This window comes from Thalassophryne amazonica, chromosome 5 (genome assembly GCF_902500255.1).
Source record: "Thalassophryne amazonica chromosome 5, fThaAma1.1, whole genome shotgun sequence".
In the NCBI taxonomy this organism is placed as follows: Eukaryota; Metazoa; Chordata; class Actinopteri; order Batrachoidiformes; family Batrachoididae; genus Thalassophryne; species Thalassophryne amazonica.
This window is the reverse complement of record NC_047107.1, coordinates 1,316,523-1,337,121: the sequence shown is the minus strand read 5'-3', so window position 1 is coordinate 1,337,121 and position 20,599 is coordinate 1,316,523. Positions and strand designations below refer to the sequence as shown.

Sequence of the window (20,599 nt, the reverse complement as noted above, 5' to 3'; positions counted from 1 at the left end):
AGGAGAACTGATCACAAAAAAAAAAAAAAAAAAAAATCTTTTAACACCATACTGATATACTGGCAATATCACCCAAGTCATCCAGAGGCATACATTTTTAACTTATGGTTCAAATTTTAACCAAACAACCAGACAAGTTATTTAAAATTACTGTCACATCTGAAGTTTTATAAAGTGAAAATATCTGATATGTTTTAGTTTTAAAGTAATGTGGTAATTTTTAAGGTTTTAGTGAGCACATGCCCAGCAGTGCATTATGGGTACGACAGGGTAATCTCAGTATGTTCACGACAGGACAGGACAGGACAGGACAGGACAAATGCATTTCAGACACTCTGATCAGGCTCTACGGAGAACAGCATTAAACTCTAGTGCCTAAAACCCTCGTGAATATATTCTCTGGGTTTATAGATGTTATTGTATTTGCGTTTGTTAAATTCCACCCATCTTAAATGTAGCAGACACGGATTATCTGGAATTTTGTTTTGGCAAGTTTTCAAGGCCTCTACTGCCATCTACTGGCCAGTAGTGTTCATGGCAGTTCATGGCAGGTATTTGTCTGGAAGCTGAGCAGACACTGTATGATATTTTAATCACTGTACTCGGTTTCAGTTCAAACTGTTCAACAGAAACGCACGGTGTAAAAGTTCAGAGTGCACGATTTATGTTCTCATACACATTGTACATTCAAAAACCACACGTCAGACTCGTGTTTCCAGAAGCAAAACGTAAGCTTTTTTCCAGACTTAATTTACAAAAACTCTCAATGGGAGACATCAAAGTTTAAAAACAAACAAAACAAGAACAACAAAAAAAACATCACGACAGATCTGCAGTGTTTGCACATGCACAGTTGCCAGTGGTTGGACGCTTGTAGCTCTTCATCAGCAGGATACCCTCACGACAGCCGACCACAATAATATCAAACAAGTTTGATTTTCATTTGACCATACGATCGGTGATCAGGAGGTGGTTGTGAGATGTTAAATGCAGCTTGTTACTCCATGTACACTACACGATGCAGGACACGCGATTAACCTGAAACTCGGTCCAAAAAATTCTTGTACGAATGAAAAATCAGAGTGTGAAGCTGGAGGGACTACATCTCTCGGCTGGCTTGGGAACGCCTTGGGGTCCCCCGGCGGAGCCGGGGGAGGTGTGTGTGGATCGGGAGGTCTGGGTGGCTTTGCTTGAGCTGCTGCCCCCGCGACCCGACTCCGGATAAAGCTGAAGAAAATGGATGGATGGATGAAAAATCAGCTGAAAAAGGGCCAAAACTCGCACAGTGTAAAGCCAACATTTATGTGTCAAGACAATATTGACTGCACGTTTTACATCATAAAACGTGAGCACAGCACTAATAAAATGAGTGCACATTCTCTCCACATGCAAAACATTTTGCGATTACACTTCCAGGGCTCCATAAAAATAAATAAAAAATGTAATATTTTACAAAAGCACATTTATCTGTAAACACCAACACACGACACATGTCACATTAACGTGCTCGTTTACATAATGAATGACTGAACCAATCAGTGTTTGTCTGTGTTTGTTACAAAACCTCAGAATTAGTGCACTATTCAACATTATAAGATATACGAGGTCTCTAGATAATAAACCGACCCTTTTATTTTTTTTTAACTATATGGATTTGAATGCATGCGATTACCACCAATCATGCTTGAACCCTCGTGCGCATGCGTGAGTTTTTTCACGCGTGTCGGTGACGTCATTTCCCTGTGGGCAGGCCTTGAGTGAGATGTGGTCCCGCCCTCTCGGCTGACTTCCTTTGTTTCACACGCTGCTCGAGACGGCGCGCGTTGCTTTATCAAAATTTTTTCTGGACCTGTGAGGAATATCCGAGTGGACACTATTCGAGAAATTAAGCGGGTTTCTGTGAAAAGTTTAACAGCTGATGAGAGATTATGGGGTGTTTCTGTCGGTGTAAGGACTTCCCACGGAGCGGGACGTCCTGCAGCGCTTCCAGGCACTGTCGTCGGCCTGTTTCGAGCTGAAACCATCCTAATTTAAGGCTTAATTCACCCAGGACATCGTGAGAGAACAGAGAAGATTCAGAAGAGGCCGGCATGAGGAATTTATGTGGACATTCCACTGTTTAAGGACATTTTTTTAATGAAAGACGTACGCGCAAATTCGCCGAGTCATTTCCGTGACGACTCGCAAATCTGTGTGCGCCGCGACAGGAAAACACCTCCGTGTTGAAAACCATTTGTAGAATTCAGGCGGCTTTTAATGGCTTTCAACAAGTGAGTAACTGAGAAATTGTTTAACAGCTTGGGCATGTTCCAACTTGCCCGTTAAGGTTTCCAACGGAGGTGTTTTTCCTGCCGCGACCCCCCGCGGTCGGGTCCGGCCCGACATGCGACTCTGCCCGCACGTTCTTTCATTACAAAATGACCGTTAACAATGGAATGTCCGAATAAACTCCTCATGCCGACTTCTTCTGAAAGTTCTCTGTTCTCTGACGACTTACTGCGTCAACAGAGCCTGAAATGTGGAAGTTTTCAACTTGAAACGGCGAGACGCTGCCGCCTTGAAGCGCAGATCGCCATCAGGCGCCGTGGGCCGTCCTTAAAGCGACACTACCAGACCAAAATCTCTCATCAGCCGTTAAAATTTTTACCGAAAACCAGCTGAATTTATTGAATGGTGTCCACTCAGTTGTGCCTTACAGTTTTGAAAAAAATTTTATCAAACAAAGCAGCAGTCTCTGAGCCATTCCTAAACAATGAAAAAAAATCGAGGAGCGGGTGGACGACTCCTCACTCAAAGACTGCCCACAGGCGAATGACGTAACTGACAGGCGTGAAAAAACTCTCGCATGCCCACGAGGGTTCAAGCATGTCTGATGTAATCACACGTGATTCAAATCCATATGGTTTTTGAAAAAAATAAAAAATAATAAGGTTTACTTTTCTAATAGACCTCGTATGTTATATTTTAACTTTGTACAAATGACAGAATTGACATTAATGGAGTTATTCTATCAGGATTCACACCAAACCATAAGTCAGCATGCCTTTATTTTCCAAGACCTCCGCCTGACCGAAGTGTTGTGATTGGGTAGAGAGCTGGCTTTGTGGCTGCTCTCAGCTTGCTGCTGCTGTTCTGGAAGCCATGTAGTAAACAAGAACTTCCAGCAGGATGTTCAAACATACAAGTGTGGGCTCATTGTTTGGGTCTGTTGTCGCTTTTGATGCTTCCAAAAGCGATCGTGGTGTTAAAACTCAAATTCAGGTTGTTAGTCGTTGCAAATGTACCAGAGACAATGCTGGAATTCATCAGTTATCTGTAACTTCTGATACATTTTTGGGTGGTTTATCGTTTTATCTTTATCAAAGATTGCATTTCAGTTATCTGATTATCTGTTATTGAAGTTAATTTTTTGGTTATCTGTGTCCACCACTGGTAGCAGACACAAAATATTTGATGTTGCAGGAACAGTCAGTGGGGCATCCTCAATTTTAATGTCATCCAATGTAGTCACAGGTATCAGGTTCACAAAACATCTCCCTCTATGCTCCTTATGGACATGTCTGCAGAAACTGGCCACATTCAAATAAATCAGTGAAAGAATTACAATTTATTATGCTAAGTGAAAACTATAAAAAATTACTCTTTTTTTATTAAAAAGCATAAAACCAGGAAAAGGAATACTTAAATGAGGAAAGAAAAATACTTAACACGGAAAGAAAAATAACTGTAGCAGTTCTCTTCTGAAGGACAGCAAACTGTCCTCAGTTAAGACATTTAAACATTTTCTGCAACAAACTCTACAAACAAAACTCGTTACAAACAAAGCACATGTCCCGCCAAGAACACGGCTCTCAACTATGGGTTACGTGACGGCGTGAGAGTGTGCCCTGCTGCTACCAACTGACTTCCGTGTTCCCCCAGACCACCACCGTCACGGTCATCTTAAAACAAAACAGCAACTTATACACACAATAAATCCTCTCACCAACATACAACACCATGCTTCCCGTAAACAACACAAAAATAGTTAATTTACCTTAACTCTCCGCGAACATCCATACCAGGCAACCGTTGTACATCGTAAACAGGAAGGTGAGCCAAGATGATGTCCTACATCTCATAGCCTCTTATATAGCCCCCAAACCTTTGTGATCCCAGGGGTATCCCTGAATACAGAAATGCACCCAGGTGGTGTTAATTATAATCAAAGTTCAACCTGGTTACATTCTCCCCCTCTATAAAGTCAACATCCCAGTGACTTAATTCATACAGTTCACTTCATTAACAGCTTCTCTCAAAATCATAGCACCCATACTGGTCAATAACTGTTACAGGGTGTCCAAACTTAAAGTGATCGCATTGCATGCTGACCTAGGGAGGTGGTAAGGGTTCAGATGTACCCCATTATTTGCTCTCTTTCTCCTGCGAGGTATTGGAGTGGGTACTGTAGCCTCTATATCCCTAGCCAACCCGCTGTAAGTCACAGGAACAGCTATCCCTTGCTCACACCTACATACAGTAACAGCAGGTTCCATAACCCCAAACTCCTCAACATCTACAGGCTGTAACACTTCACTGTTCTGACCAGAATCATCATCCCTTTGTTCCTCTTCTCCCTGATCAAACCCTCAGTAACCTTGGTCGAAAAGGGTGCTTGAGAAGGGGGACCAGTAACTTACCTTTTCCTGGGTACAGGAACTGGACCAACACTAGGCCTAAGGTTTTCTCTGTGGACTGTTTTTGAGAGAACACCCTCCACTGACTCCACTGTATATGTGCTGCCCTGCACATCAACAACCCTATACACTACAGGACTCCAGGCATCCTGGATCTTGTTTCTACCATGTGGGTCAACAAGCTCCTTTATGCTCAGCATGTCGTTTGGCTCTATCGTGTGCCTTATTTAACTGTTCCTGATGAATCACTAACCAGTCATGTTTCCTGTCCCACACCTGTTCCTGGCCTAACAATGCATCCACAGGAAGGTATGGGTGCACTCCGAACAGGAGGTAGTATGGTGAGTGTCCTGTGGTGGCATGAGGATTAACACTGTAGGCATAGATAATCTCTGGCAAATGCCCAGGCCAACAGCGTTTCTTTTCTGGTGCCAGTGTGTGTAATAGAGCTTAGCCTGCTCCTCTGGTAAACCACCAACATTAGCTGCTCTAACACTAACTGATGTTCATCATCGGATACTTTAACCTCCTTCTGGTCCACTGACACTTCCTCATGGTCAGCTGAGATGCAATTGAATTGTACCTCAGTACCCTCTTCAACACACTCAACTTGGCTCAGCACCCCCAGTCTGGTTCTAGGTGCCAACCACAAATCCTCTTGTGAGAATTCACCACTTTGACTGGAAACATCTGCTTATTAGTCTCAACTAGGGTCAGAACAACAACAAGGCCAGGTGGTAGGGGTATGTTGGTGGGTTCAAGCAGCATTAAGGTCTGATCATCTGAAGGTTTCTGACGCCCTCTCACATACACTTTTGCAACTAATGCTGCGGGCACATGAACTGTGTTCCTAACAGCAGATGCCTGCAGCAGATGCCTTTTAAATAGGCTCACAGGTTTGCACTGTCTGGAAAGCTTCCCTCCAAACTGTGTTAAGCTCTCCTCCAAGGAAGGTGTCAAAACTAGCAATGGCCAACTCTCTGCATCCCTTTATCATATTCATTCTGACCCGTGAGCTTCCCCTCTATCCCACTGTCCTACCTTGCGTCTACCTGAAAGCAGCTCTAGCTTCTCTGGCCCTACTTGGCCTAGGGATGGATCCCTCACTACCAAAAACTTCACTCCAGCACATTTAACCTCACGCTTGCACATCTATTTCAATGTAACCTATGTAAGGGATTGACAATGACTTAGCCTCAGTTAAGCGGCTTTCATTACAGATTACGCTGTTTAGAAAGTTATAACTTTCCAAAAACTTTACAGACAGTTGTCTATGACAACAGCGTGTCTGCTGCTGGATGCATGTTGCATATATTGTCGTTCTGAAGAATATCGTAACTTCGCTCGTGCGCTGAGGCGTTATAATGCAAATACACACAAACGCTACGATAAGACACTTTTATATCTCACAAAGAAGAAAATCATGATAAAGGATAAGCAGGTTAATTTGTATGTTCATAAATCTTTGGACAATAGCGCCCCCTGCTGTTGGATTTCAAGGTCTGTAACACGTGTGTGTATTTAGTAAACAAACAGGGAGCCCTGAACACACTCGACTCCTAATAAGAAAATGAGGCAGAAAATGAGGACAAGTTTCATCAATGTTGTAAAATATCTACACACACATGTACATGTGTAACACATAACCTGACGTCCTGACAGACTGATATTATTTGTCAAAGACATTTCTAAAGGAAATAGGGCTGGATGCAAAAAAATGGGAGAATCTGAAAAAGAAATATAAGTTTAACAGAACTAGATGCAGCCCAGAACATACATACAGGTGCTGGTCATATAATTAGAATATCATGAAAAAGTTGATTTACTCGTATTTCAGTCATTCCATTCAAAAAGTCAAACTTGTATAATGTATACACTCACTGCACACAGACTGATATATTTCAAGTGTTTATTTATTTTAATTACTAATTTCAATTACTAATCAATCAATTAATTATTAATAAAACAATATTAATTATTACTATTATTGACTAATTATTATTAGTAGTATTAGCATTAATTCATTACTAATTAATTAATTAGGGGTGGTGATGGTCTAGTGGTTAAGGTGTTGGGCTTGAGACCAGAAGATCATGGGTTCAAATCCCAGCCTGAATGGAAAATCACTAAGGGCCCTTAGGCAAGGTCTTTAATCCCCTATTGCTCCCGGTGTGTAGTGAGCGCCTTGTATGGCAGCACCCTGACATCAGGGTGAATGTGAGGCATAATTGTAAAGTGCTTTGAGCGTCTGATGCAGATGGAAAAGTGCTATATAAATGCAGTCCATTTACCATTTAATTAATTATTAATACTAATAATTATTATTATAAATTGTGAATTAATTAAATTAATTGACCTGATTGCGATGCGTCAGAGAAATCTGCGACTTCTATTTCTTTGCATTTATGCAGAAAGGCGAGAAAATAAAAAGAGCAAACAGGCTACTGAAACAAGTTGTGTTTCAGTTGCCATGTTAACAAACAGTGAAGACGGCAGTTTGACAAGGGCAGTTTTTTTTTTTCTCCTAAGGTGAAGGGGTGTCTCAATTCATAGGGCTAGAGGCATACACCTTCACCTTACCCCTTGTTTTAAAGGGGTAGGCGTAGGGGTAGGGCCAAGGGGAAGGGGAAGGGGTACAAAAGAGAATTGAGATTGGAGGCAAGTCTTAACTCCAGCCACCTCGATTTCAATCTCAAGACACTTACCAACTGCACATTCAACAAACTTCTCATGAGTAAGGGTCCTTGAGCCTTTGACTCACTCCAGATTGCCCGGCTCCTGGCAACCTAGGAAGCAGGTTTTCCCTGATCAGGCACATTACTGGCAGTGGAATGACTTCCTTGCTTGAATGATTTGCATTCCCTAGCAACGTGTCCCATTACACTGCACTTAAAATAGACAGGCTTTCCCTCTTCTCTGAACTGAAACTTTGGTCTGGGTTTCTCACCTCTGTATGACCTTTCTCTGACACTGGCACTTTCCCTCACTGCATTCACTCGCACTCCAATAGCTTCTATAGAGGAAATCCTTAAAGTCATCTGATGACTTTTGTACCCTGGCTTCCCTCATCTGCACTGTCACACAAGATGCTCCTGCTTTTGGCAGATCCAGTGTTACTGGGTCTGTCTTCTTGGAACTAAGCAACAGCTTTCTGGCGCACATCAAGAAGTGTGGAACCTAGTTTCTCCCTCACCATTTTTCGAAGCTCTCTTAAGAGCAGCATGTCCAACTCTCTCTACAAACTGATCTCTGACTGCTGTTTTTGTATCAGTTACTGCATCTGGTTTTTGTTTGATGGCTAAAGAATCTGGGACAATACGTGCGAGGACTCAAAAAAAATCCTCACCCTCTAGCTGGTGACGAATACAGAAGGACTGTAACAGTTGAGGTACACTGCGCCTCTCACAAACAAAGCAAATGTCCTCCAAATAACATGGTTCTTAACTATGGCCTATGTGACAGGCGTGAGCGTGCACCCTGCTGCTACCAACCAACATCCGGGTTCCTCTGAACCCCGACCCATCACGATCATCTTAAAACAGAACAGCAGCATATACAGACAATAAATCCTCTCACCGGCATACGACACCATGTTTCTCATAATCAACAGAAAAATAGTTAATTTAACTTGGCGCTCTGGGAAAATCCATACCAGGCAACCGCTGCACGTCACAACCAGGACGTCGAGCTGAGATGATGTCCTGTATCTCATAGTCTCTTATATAGCTCCAAAAGTCTCACATGATCCCAGGGTTATCCCCAATTACGGAAATACCCACAGGTGGGGTTAATTATAATCAACGTGATATTTTCCACCCGACTATATTTCATTGAGTGCTGTGACAACACAGCCCCATTCCCACACTGTAGGCATTAAACTCAACAATAAGTTGTTAAGACACATCCAGCGTGGTCAGAATGGGGGCCAATGAGAAGTTGTCCTTAAGGTCCTGAAAAGCCAACTCAGCATCCTGAGTTGATAAATGATAATATGTGATAAATAATAGTTGATAAATGATAATATGTGATAAATAATAATAGTGTGATAAATGATAATATGCATATGCAGTGGTGGGCACAGATAACCAAAAAATTAACTTCGATAACAGATAATAAGATAACTGAAAAGTTATCTTTGATAAAGATAAACCGATAAACCACCCAAAAATGTATCGGAAGTTACAGATAATCGATAACTGATAAATTCCGGTGTTGTCTATGGGACATTTGCAGTAACTAAAGAGCTGAAATTGATTTTTAACACGATCGCTTTTGAAAGCATCAAAAGCGGTAAAAGACTTAAAGAATAAGCAATAATGTTTGACCATGCTGCTCCCTGCAGGAAGCAGCACAGACAAATCCTGAGAGCAACCACAAAATCAACTCTTTACTAATCATAATCATTTTTTCTTTCAACATTCTGCTCCTGCTGGAAGCTCTTGTTTGCAACAGCACTCCCACCACAGAGACACACCAAGAGCAACCATAAGGCCAGCTCCCTGTCAATTTCAACACTCCAGTCAGGTGGAGGTCTTGAAAAATAAAGTCATACTAACTTATGTTTTTTTGAAAATGCTGATAGAATAACTCCATTAATGTCAATTCTGTCATTTGTACAAAGTTAAAATATAACATATATCGTTTAATGATGAATAAGGCACTAATTCTGAGGTTTTGTAACAAACACAGACCGCAGAGCATTCTGGGTAAAAGTGCTAAACAGTGATTGGTTCAGTAATCCATTATGTAAACCAACATGTTAATGTGACGTGTGTCGTGTGTTGGTTTAAAGATAAATGTGCTTTTGTAAAATATTCCATTTTTATTTGTAAAAACAGGCATTTTTACGGAGCCAAGGAAGTGTCATCGCAATTGCATGTTTTAAAACTTTTATGATGTTGTAAAACGTGCACTCAATATTAGTAAGTAAGTAAGTAAATTTATTTATATAGTGCCTTTCACAGACATAAGGCCATGTACACACGTTGTCGGGTATTTGTAAAACCGAATATCTTACCCTTTCAGTTTGGGGAAAAAACTTCATCCACACTACGTCGTTTAAAAAAAAATCCATCCACATCGAACCGTATAAATGTGTTGGAATTAGTCTGCCAAACCTTTGGGTGGCGGTACTGATTAAAATTCTATCCAATCAGGAGCCTTATTCTCTTGTCATCACTTCCACAAAAACTAAAAACATGCACCAACCTCGTTCGTGTGGACTGATAAGGAGTCGGAATTACTTCTAACCGTAGTTTTAGAATACAAAGTTAACAAATATATGCACACAAAAAGCGCCTGGACAATGGACAATACCAACACTTTGAGAGCAGTCATGTACCCAGACGTTTAATACTGCCATGAACACTCCTGGCCAGTAGATGGCAGTAGCCGCCTTGAAAAAATGTCAAACAAAAGTTCAGATAATCCGTGTCTGCTACATTTAAGATGCGTGGAATTTAACAAACGCAAATACACTAAGGTCTATAAACCCAGAGAATATATTCACGGGAGTTTTAGGCACTAGAGTTTAATGCTGTTATCTGTGGACCCTGAACAGAGTGTCTGAAATGCATTTGTCCTGTCGTGAACATCTGAGATTACCTTATGCTACCCATAATGCATTGCTGCCTGGCACAGCATGTGCTCACAAAACCTTAAAAATTAGCACATTACTTCAAAACGAAAACATATATCTGATATTTTCACTTTATAAACTTCAGACATGACAATAATTTTAAATAACTTGTCTAAAATGAGTGGTTAAAATTTGAACCATAAGTTAAACATGTATGCCTCTGGATGACTTGGTGACATTGCGATTATATCAGTATGGTGTTAAAGGAAATGATTTTTTTTTTTTTGGGGGGGGGGGGGGGGTCACCAGTCCTTTGCTTACAGACGATAGAGTGGTTTCTGTTTGCAGAGGGTAGAACAACATGCCTATTAGGAAACTTTTAACAGGTAGGTCTCAACAGCTTTAACAGTTTTAAAAATGTTTTTCACTGTTCATGTTAGTTTAGTACGTTATCGGTCTAAAAGTTATCGGACGGTAATTCATCGGAAGATAATTAGTCCGATGATGGTTTTTAAATTTATCTAAAAAGATAATCTGATAATGAAAACATTATCTTCGATAATTATCTGTTATCGGATTATCGGAAGTGTGCCCACCACTGTGCATATGTCGCAGACATGAATGAGTGAAGCTCATCAGCATCTCACCATGTCATTTAGGTCCTTCAGACTTTATTTTGAGTAAATGCTTCAAGGGAGCATTAGCATGGCAAAAACCTTTCAGCTGCTGGGGGAGCTGCACACACCCCCTGTAATACCCCCCCCCCCCCCAACTCCCCACCTTTTTAAGCATTTTTCTTTATTTGCCTCTCACATGGCTGGAAAAGCTCCTCGCCATCTAACCATGTCCTTAAGGTCCTTCAGACTTTTTCAGTAAAATGGTTCTTGGGAGCATTAGCATGACTGAAACCTTGCTCCCCCTCCCCATGAGCATGACTAAAACCTTTAAGCTTCTGGGGGGCTCTGCATTTTTCTTTTTTTGCTTTTCAGCTGACCCCCCTAATTACAGCCCTCTTAACCCCCTGCCACTTTAAGCATTTTTTAATGTATGTGTAAATTAATATTCAAAGTTTTCAGCTAGTTGACAGTAGGGCTGTACAATATGGACAAATGATCGTATCTCAATATTATCATATAAATTGTCATGTAAATGTCACTTATATACATTCTGTCCATATTCTTGAGCCGCTTCTGTGTGTAGGGAGAGTTCCCATGGGATGAAAAAGCTTTTCAACCTACCATCCCTGGTTCTCAAGACCAGTCACCAAAGTGGAAATACTGTCTCTTTTTTTTTCTTTTTAAAGATATTATTATCAGTTATCAAAAGGTGTTCAGGGTGTATGGTTTTCTTCAGGGTGTATAAAGCCATATTCTTTGGTGAACAACTTGATAATGATTTTATCATATACTGTGGTCCCTCATTTATCGCAGGAGTTACTTTCTAAATAATGTGTTCTAAATACCACTACTAGTAGTCAGTGTTATTTTTTACAATTATTATAGATGTTTTAAGGCTGTAAAACTCCTCACTACACACTTTATACACTTTTCTCAAACAGGCATTAACATTTTCTCACTTTTCTCTCCTATGTAAACACTCAAAGTTCAAACCTTAGTAGAAAAAAATAGAACATTTTCCGATAAATAATTATGATGGCTTTTAGAAGTAACAAATTTAATTTTAACGATCAACCTACAAGGTTGGACACGTAAGAAATTATTAATAGTGACTCACCAGTATTTCACAGTTCCTCAGACCGCGCATCTTTGTCGTGGCGCCGCTCTGCTTTCCGGATTGGCTGATTACTCGGGTGGTATGAAAAATATTACCCGTCCGCGAAAAGGGTGTATTGTTATTTATTCTTTAGTGTTTTATCCAATCATATTGGCGTATCATTTATAGGTATATGATATTTATGTGTACCTTAGTAAACACTAGTAGAGTTCCACTTTAGATTTGGAATGTATAATAGAAGATATACCTTACTGAATTGTCATATCAATATGATATACGATATGACTATGATTTGACACAAAGTGCAGCAACAGTGAAAATGAAACCTTCTTAAACCAAACAGTAATAATCCCACACTCATTTTGCACTCATCATAAGGTTAGGATACTGTGCCCTCCAAAAGTATTGGAACACTTGGAATTTCACACATTTTAATTTGTTTATGCCATTTTAAATACAATAAAAACAAACAAACAAAAAAAAAGAATAAAAAAATCCTAAAATTATCTTCCTCAAACTCAAACTGAAAGCAAATCTCTAAAACTTGATAAAACCTGTCCAAGTCACTGAATATGTCTTGGACTTTATGTTGTGGCTGGCGTGCCTGGCTGGCTTTTGTTAGTCTTCTGTTTCTGTCTTTTGGTTTTCCTTCCAGGTGGTGCGCATTTGGGACTGAGTGGCTGAGCTATTAGGACCTCACCCTGATCACCTGCGGCTCGTCAGGACTCACAGCTGTGGTGCATCTACATGGATTGGAACATGGTGGCATTTAAGTCTGGAGTACACAGTGTGTATTTGCCAGAGACTCGACCTTGTGACCAGACGGGTGAGATCGTCGTCTCGAGAGCCATCTCATCATCAGTGGATGCAGAGAACGTCCAGGTTTGATGCATGGTCTGTGAAAGAGGAGGGGGTGAGGTCTCACGCTCGTCAGCACACTTCCTGAGGTACGTCAGGTTTTGTGACTAACATTTGTACAGTCAGTAAATGTGGTGTCCCTCACACCTTATTATATTGAGCTGTATGTAGTCGTTTAATCAGCTTCCACTGCAGTGAGTTTGTGAACAGGGTGTTCCATGCCTGCAGGGTGGGAAGCTGATTAGTAATTAAGCCAGGAAGTGTTTGCTGTTTGTACACCTTTGAGCGGTCTCTCTGTGTGTGGAGTGTGGACTCACATGATGATTTTTTCATTCACAGACTCGGTTTGTCGCGGCCACCTGGGGAGTGTCGGCGGGGTCCTTGGGTCCGAACTGGTTCTGGCTCCGGAACGTTAGTGCTGCTGGGAGTGCACCGTAATCCACCACGCCAGACCGCGCACTCTTTTGTTATATTTATCACATCACTGTTATGTTCATTAAACTCTGTTATCCTTTGTACCGTGCTCTGCTTATTTTATACTGGGTCCTTCAAACGCTGGTCGGTTCTCCGGGCTGCGTCCGACACATAACACTTTATTTACATCAATTATGAAGAAATACAAAAGTTTCTTTCACCAAAACATCAAATCCAGACTTTCATCTCAAATGTACTTTCTGTCAAATTGTAGCTGAACTTTCAGGTCTTTTTTTTTTTTAAGAAAATCCTCCTCTACACCACTTCATCAGGAAGATGGATTTTAGATTTTTAATTCATTTATATCAAGTTGTAGAGATTTGATTTCAGTTTGACTTAAGGAAGATAATTTTAGAAAAAAATGTATTTGAAATGGAATAAACAAATTAAAATGTGTGAAATACCAAGTGTTCCAATACTTTTGAGGGCAATTGAGAAACCATGAGGAGCAACATCTTACATCTCATATATAGTGCAGCAGATAACAGAATATTTAGAGTGGAATCCTGCAAATGGTGATACAAACAACAAATTTGGCACAAATGATCCATAGACATGAACTCTTAAAAAACTGATTGGTCACTTGAATTTTCAATAGGCAGTGAGGTAGGGGTCAATTGAAGAATTACACAGGGGTCAAAATCAGGGCAACTTGTTCCAGAAAGGTCCAAGAGGGTGCAGCTTTTCTTTGCAGCCATTTCACTGATTAACTGATTCCATCTGCTCAAAGTGATATTAATCAGTAACATCACCAGGTGGAATCAGTGAAAACCTGCTCCCTCTTGGCCCTTTCCGGAACAAGTTGCCCACCCCTGGTTTAAATTAAAAGATGCTCCAATCTTATAGAAAACTACACCACATTATTTGCCTGATCATAAAGATTCCAAAAAGATATAGTTTGGACAATCTGTGACTGAATGTTATGGAGTTATAAGGTGAAAGCAGGACGAATGGTGACAAAGTTGCTCCATTAATTTTGCTCCAGCTGTATTTGTGTTGAATTTGATGCTTGTATCACAATTTGAAGTATTGTTTCAGTTATCTGCTGCATTAATAAGCCAACATGAACAAGCTGCTGTCTGTTAGCTTAAACATGTGTATATAAGACAACCCAAATTAAAGGGGAAATGCTGCTTTTAACAACCTGGACCTCATTTCTGTCATAAAATATGGTCGTTTACTCACCAATATAAGTTTGGTGTGATTAGAAGTCCATAGTTCAAACAACTTGTTCAGTTCAAATCTGGAGCAAACATTTTTCTTCTTCTAAAGTGGATTAGAACTTTTTGTGGTACACAGCACCAACTACTGGACAGGAGGAACCTAGCAGTCAATGTGACTCACTGATTTGAAAATGCAGCTCTTTCAACCAGACGTGTGGTGCTGTGACATGTCAATCGTCTGTGTCAATCAGATTTCAGGAAAGTCCAGTGAAACCCTGGCCTCCGCTCTAGCTCCACCCATGCCAGGAAGTATTTGACATTTGAACATTTCCTGTTTCACTGTGAGTGAGAATTCGGCACTTCCTGTTTGAGTATGAGCTTGCCACCGAGTTCCCATGAGATTTCATGGGATCTTGTCTTTCAATCCAGGAAGTGTTTGACATTTGAACATTTCCTGTTTTACTGTGGATTTGAAAATTGGCACGTCCTGTTTAGGACGCCCCGTACCATGAGTGAGCTTCATATAATGAAGCTCATATAATGAGGCAGCAAATATACTGTAATTGCAAATGCAGCATGTGCCTGAGGCCCTGCAGTATATGCAAAACCCATTTTCACGCTGCATGAGTTCCTCAGGGGCTGAAACACAAGTATTGGCAGCTTAGAAGGTGACATGTGAGTTGTGAGACATTGTACTTTTCCTCCTGTGTAAGTGTTGTTGTAAGTGGTGGCCAGACACCATGACGTCAGAATCCTCAGGATGGTCTACTGCAGGGGTGCCCAAGTTCGGTCCTCGAGATCTACCTTCCTGACACTCTTACTTGAAAGACTCATTAGCAGGCTTTTAATGAGCCTTTCATTGGATTCAGGTGTGTTGGAACAGGGAGACAAGAGTGTCAGGAAGGTAGATCTCGAGGACTGAACTTGGGCACCCCTGGTCTACTGATACCAGGTGATCCTTGATGTGATTTGTCAGCCTGTCTCGGAAGATGTCACAGAGTGTGGCCATGTTTTATCCACTGTCTGCTGTCAAGGTCCTGAACTGGATAGCATTGTCCAGGGCTCAGCTGAAACCTTGAAAGAAGGGCTGTAGGGTCAAGACCACCTCTCATCTGACGTGAGCAGGAGGCATGTAGATACACCCTTTTATGTTAATGTTACTCATTCGTCCTGTTGGAAAAAACAATACACATCCGGGAGCATCATCATATTCAAACACCACCTCATTGCCTCTGAGAAGGATTGTGCCAACTTACAGACAGAGGACTGCCTGTCTCAATCTGCCACTGTAATACTCCCTAGGATAGGACATAAGGTGGGAAATAATGAAGGCCACCTGGGAGCTACACATAGTATAGGAAGTGGGCAGGAAGGGAAATGTCCTTGCACAAAGACACAAAAATAATCTGCATGTGGGTGGATTGCTATTGTAACACTCGATGGCTCACTCTTGATGCTGGAGAGAGACCTACTGGAATTATTGGCTGGGAAGTCTACCAAAGCTGTCACTTGTTCTTGCATGGCCACTGGTTGATGGTTCTTCTGATCAGTCAGCAGTCTCTAGGGGGTTTGCAAGAACATTCTGTGAGGAATCACTGTGTGAGGCCTGCTATCTGGTGCCCTCACCTGTTCAATTTTTGAGCCTGAACGATGAGGGTGGCCCAAATGGGATCATTCTCCATGTGGTTTGGCATGCTCAGATTGTACTTTAATGGTCTGTGCACATTTAGAGACCCCATAGCAGAGAATAACAGTGGTGTAAAGGGTAAACAGTCTTTATCAGCAGTAGATGAGTTGGCAGAGTTCAGCACACAACGAAAGAGGAGTCTGTTCAACAAATATTTCCATGTGGAAACAGGCCAGAGGGTTAGGCAGAGAATCAATACATCAGAAATCCACCCAAAAGGCAACTACGTGGGAAAAACCAATCATATTAACCAGAGACCAAGGCAGAGTGTCAAAACACAAAGATTAGTCACACTATGTAGAGTCCCGTGATCCGCAGTCAAGGCACAGCAACAGGGAATCATACACAGGGAAACAAGATGAGAAAGCAGGCATGGAAGCTAGACAATCTGCCACTTGAGTGAGGGATTGTGCCTCTATCAAACACAGAAATAAGTGTGCATGTGAGCTGGAAGTCTGAATTCTCATGGACCGGAAGTAAAGTTGAGAAAGGGTTTTGAGTCATGGTGTGTCTGTACTTTTTCAGGGCGAACTTAATGGACACAAGGGACTTGTTCCTTCCAACTTTTTAGAAGAAGTGCCTGATGATGTAGAGGTTTTTCTCTCTGACTCACCATCTCGATACCACCAGGACTCTCCAGCACGGATAAAGACCAAAAGGGTACATGGTCCTTTGCAGTACTAGCCCTTTGTCATTCACTTGCTTTCTCCAGCTCCCTCAATCTCCTTCAATTACGTGTTTGTGCCTGTGTGTGTGTGTGTGTGTGTGTGTGTGTGTGTGTGTGTGTGTGTGTGTGTGTGTGTGTGTGTGTGTGTGTGTGTGTGTGTGTGTGTGTGTGTGTGTGTGTGTGTGTGTTGTGTGTCTCTTTGGTGAAGGTACGATGGGACTTCTGAATTTACACTGTACATAAATAGAAGCCAATAAACTTTGAGACTATTACTTGACTAAGGGATTTTTGTTTTTCATGTTTCCTGCTGTGGAAGGGGGGAAGTGGAGTACTGTACAGTTCCTGGGTGTATACTGTATTCATAAAGTATTCTCAGTGGGCATAAGAACAAGAAGCTTCTGCAGCTTTGTTGTGTTGCGTCTTTAAAAAACAGCAGTTAACATTTTTTGCACACACACGTTGAACATTCTAACAGATGCTTTATGAATATATTGTGTGTTGGATCTGAGTTTCTACTAGAGTAAATAGTTTTGATGTGCTGAAAGATGAACTCTGTAGGCTGTAGTGTAGCATGTTCTATAGTCGATCTGCATGAATTCTACATTTTATATCATGAGAAATTGAGCATAGTTGTCTTTTGTATCCGCTCATGATCACCTTGTTTGCTCTCTTGTACAACAGAATGAAAGATGACTTAGAAAATAATTTAAGAATTATTTATTACATGTAAATATACGTTATTTTTTGCTCTTTAACAAATATTACAATGATTTAAATATTACTAGGTGTCATTAGATGTTTCTGTTAGACCTGATCATTGTCATAGTGCAAACTATTGTTTTTGTTTGTTTGATTTCCTTTTCTCACCCCCTTGACAAAACAGAAGAAGAGTGTTCATTTCACACCTTAAAGGCTCTTTTTTCATCACGTAAGTGAGCAACTGAGGATACCAAGATTATACTCCCCTTGTCTAATGCAGATGACACTGGTATCAATTTCCACCAGATTCAGGGTGATGAAGTTCCACAAGTTGTGTTTGTGTGACAAAAACACTGAGTGAGGTTTTTGCAGGTGACCCAGCCGGTGCATTAGACAGGAAGTATGGTATCTTCAGTTGTTTCTCTGAGTGTTGTACATGACAATGTCCGTCTCCTGCAATACATCTCCTGCTGTGACTCATCGTAAGCTAAAAGGCCGTTGTTGCACGCCCAAGAGATCAAAGTTACACTGCTGCCAACATAACGCATAAAGTTTGAATTCTATGCAAAACTCAACCATGTACAGAATTCAGTCATAAATGTACAATCCTCTTTTAGAGTCTTGATCATCTTCTCAATCTTCTCTTTTTAAGAATGATGAGAAATGCTTGCATATTTTGAAGAACAATGAAAAATAAAAGAATGGTGGTCATTATTGGGCACTTCTAACAAAGTGTTTTAAAAACTGTTTACATTAAAAAAAGCAACTCGACCTCTCAAACTGAATTTAAGGCGGTCGAAATAAACACACTTTGTTTCCACCACCATGGTGCTGTGTCCAGCCTTCAAAGGAAATGCCAGAACAACATTGCTCCATTTATCTTTATCTACGTTTGCACATCATAGTGACTTTCTCCAAGTTATCTGTAATTTCTTCAGATACGTTGCAGTTCTATGTTATTCCAAAGGCTTTAGAAGTGCTTCCAGTGTAGAATAGCACATCCAGAGACACTTAGACTGTTTCCTCACCCTGGACTGTGGCTCCAGGCCCAGAGGTTTCCTGATCTGAAAGCAGGAGCAGTAGAACTGGGTTTTCTCACTGTCTACATTCCATTTGGTACCATAAACAAGTGACTGGTTTGCATTTGGCTTTGACCTCCTCATCTGTTGGAAAGGGTTAAACCAAGGTCAGAGGTCAGCTCAGGGAAGCTGTCTGAAAGAGGTGGAAAGTAATTCATGTCATGATACTACCTCTTAATAAATAATCTCCAAAATCTAATCGTGTTTGTGCCAAAACCTATTGCTACAAACAACCACTGAAAAGTGACGCTATCATGTCCATAGTCTGACAACCTGTGGTGACCTCTTTAACTCTGTTTCTATTATGTCAGCTCAAAAGATTTTTATCTAAAGGGTCATTCCATCTGAAATCACCCCGTTTTGAAAAAAACTCCCAGGTCACCCCTCAGCTTTGTTCTATCAATTTTATATGTTAATCACATTCCAAAGTTAGGGTGAAATGACAAATATTAGATCTGTATCTTGAAAACTTTTGAAGTTACAGCCTTTGGAAATTTTTGTGAATTGTTCACATATCATGAAATGGTGTTTTCTACCAACTTTGCACGTTAATAATGAGCTCCCTATATGTCTTACAGTTTTGAAACTGCTCATGCCAGAAATTGTGGCAGTTTTGGTGTATCTGGAGTATCTGCCTTCCACAAAGGCCTCAAAATGTTAGAAAACCCAAAATTGTACATGTCTTCGTATCTTTAAAAAAGTTCAAAATCAAATAAATATACCAGCTATGGCTATAAAACTTTTTGTATGATGGTTTGTGATCTCGCTCATTCATGGTACGGGGCATCCTAAACAGGAAGTGCCAATTTTCAAATCCACAGTAAAACAGGAAATGTTCAAATGTCAACTTCCTGGATTGACAGACGAGATCCCATGGAATCTCGCGGAAACTCAGTGGCAAGCTCACACTCAAACAGGAAGTGCCAAATTCTCACTCACAGTGAAACAGGAAATGTTCAAATCTTTATGGACAGCATTTCTAGGCACAGCCAGGGTGTAGAGGGGGTCTGGTTTGGGAACCACAGACTCTCATCTCTGCTGTTTACAGATGATGTGGTTCTATTGGCTTCATCAAATCAGGACCTTCAGCGTGCACTTGGGCAGTTTGCAGCCAAGTGTGAAGCATCTGGGATGAAAACCAGCACCTCCAAATCTGAGGCCATGGTTCTCGACTGGAAAAAGGTGCCTTGCCCTCTTCAGGTCGGTGGAGTGTCCTTGCCTCAAGTGGAGGAGTTTAAGTATCTCGGGGTCTTGTTCAAGAGTGAGGGACGGATGGAGCGTGAGATCGACAGACGGATCGGTGCAGCGTCTGCAGTAATGCAGTCGCTGTATCGGACCGTCATGGTGAAGAGAGAGCTGAGTAGGGGACGAAGCTCTGGATTTACCAATTGATCTACGTTCTGACCCTCACCTATGGTCATGAGATTTGGCTCATGACTGAAAGAACGAGATCGCGAGTACAAGCGGCTGAGATGAGTTTCCTCCGCAGCGTGGCTGGGCGCTCCCTTAGAGATAGGTGAGGAGCTCAGTCACTCGGGAGGAGCTCGGAGTCAAGCCGCTGCTCCTCCACGTCGAAAGGAGCCAGCTGAGGTGGCTCGGGCATCTTTTCCAGATGGCCCCTGGACGCCTTGCTGGAGAGGTGTTCCGGGCATGTCCCATCGGGAGGAGGCCCCGGGGAAGACCCAGGACATGCTGGAGGGACTACGCCTCTCAGCTGGCTTGGGAATGTCTCGGGGTTCCCCCAGAGGAGCTGGAGGAGGTGTGTGGGGATCGAGAGGTCTGCGCGGCTTTGCTTGAGCTGGTGGCCCTGCAACCCGACTCTGCACAAAGCCGAAGAAAATGGATGGATGGATGGTTTGTGATATAATGGAACATATCTACACATGGAACATATCTACACATTTAAATGATATACCAGGTTGTTTTAACAAAATGTATTTATATATATTTTTAAAAAGTGTCAAAATATACCAATATTTGTCAC

The 20,599-nt window shown here is 41.4% G+C and overlaps 1 protein-coding gene across 6 annotated transcripts in view; it reads left to right on the top strand.

Moving 5' to 3' along the window:
* The window catches only part of rimbp2 (RIMS binding protein 2), a 337,590-nt gene extending 320,472 nt beyond the window's left edge, over positions 1-17,118 (top strand). For all 6 annotated transcript variants that reach the window (XM_034169645.1, XM_034169648.1, XM_034169646.1 and 3 more), the window contains one exon: positions 16,696-17,118. In XM_034169645.1, the coding sequence (XP_034025536.1) occupies positions 16,696-16,854 (159 nt within the window). In that variant the 3' untranslated portion in view covers positions 16,855-17,118. The remainder of the gene's footprint in view (positions 1-16,695) is intronic.
* Positions 17,119-20,599: the final 3,481 nt, after the last annotated feature.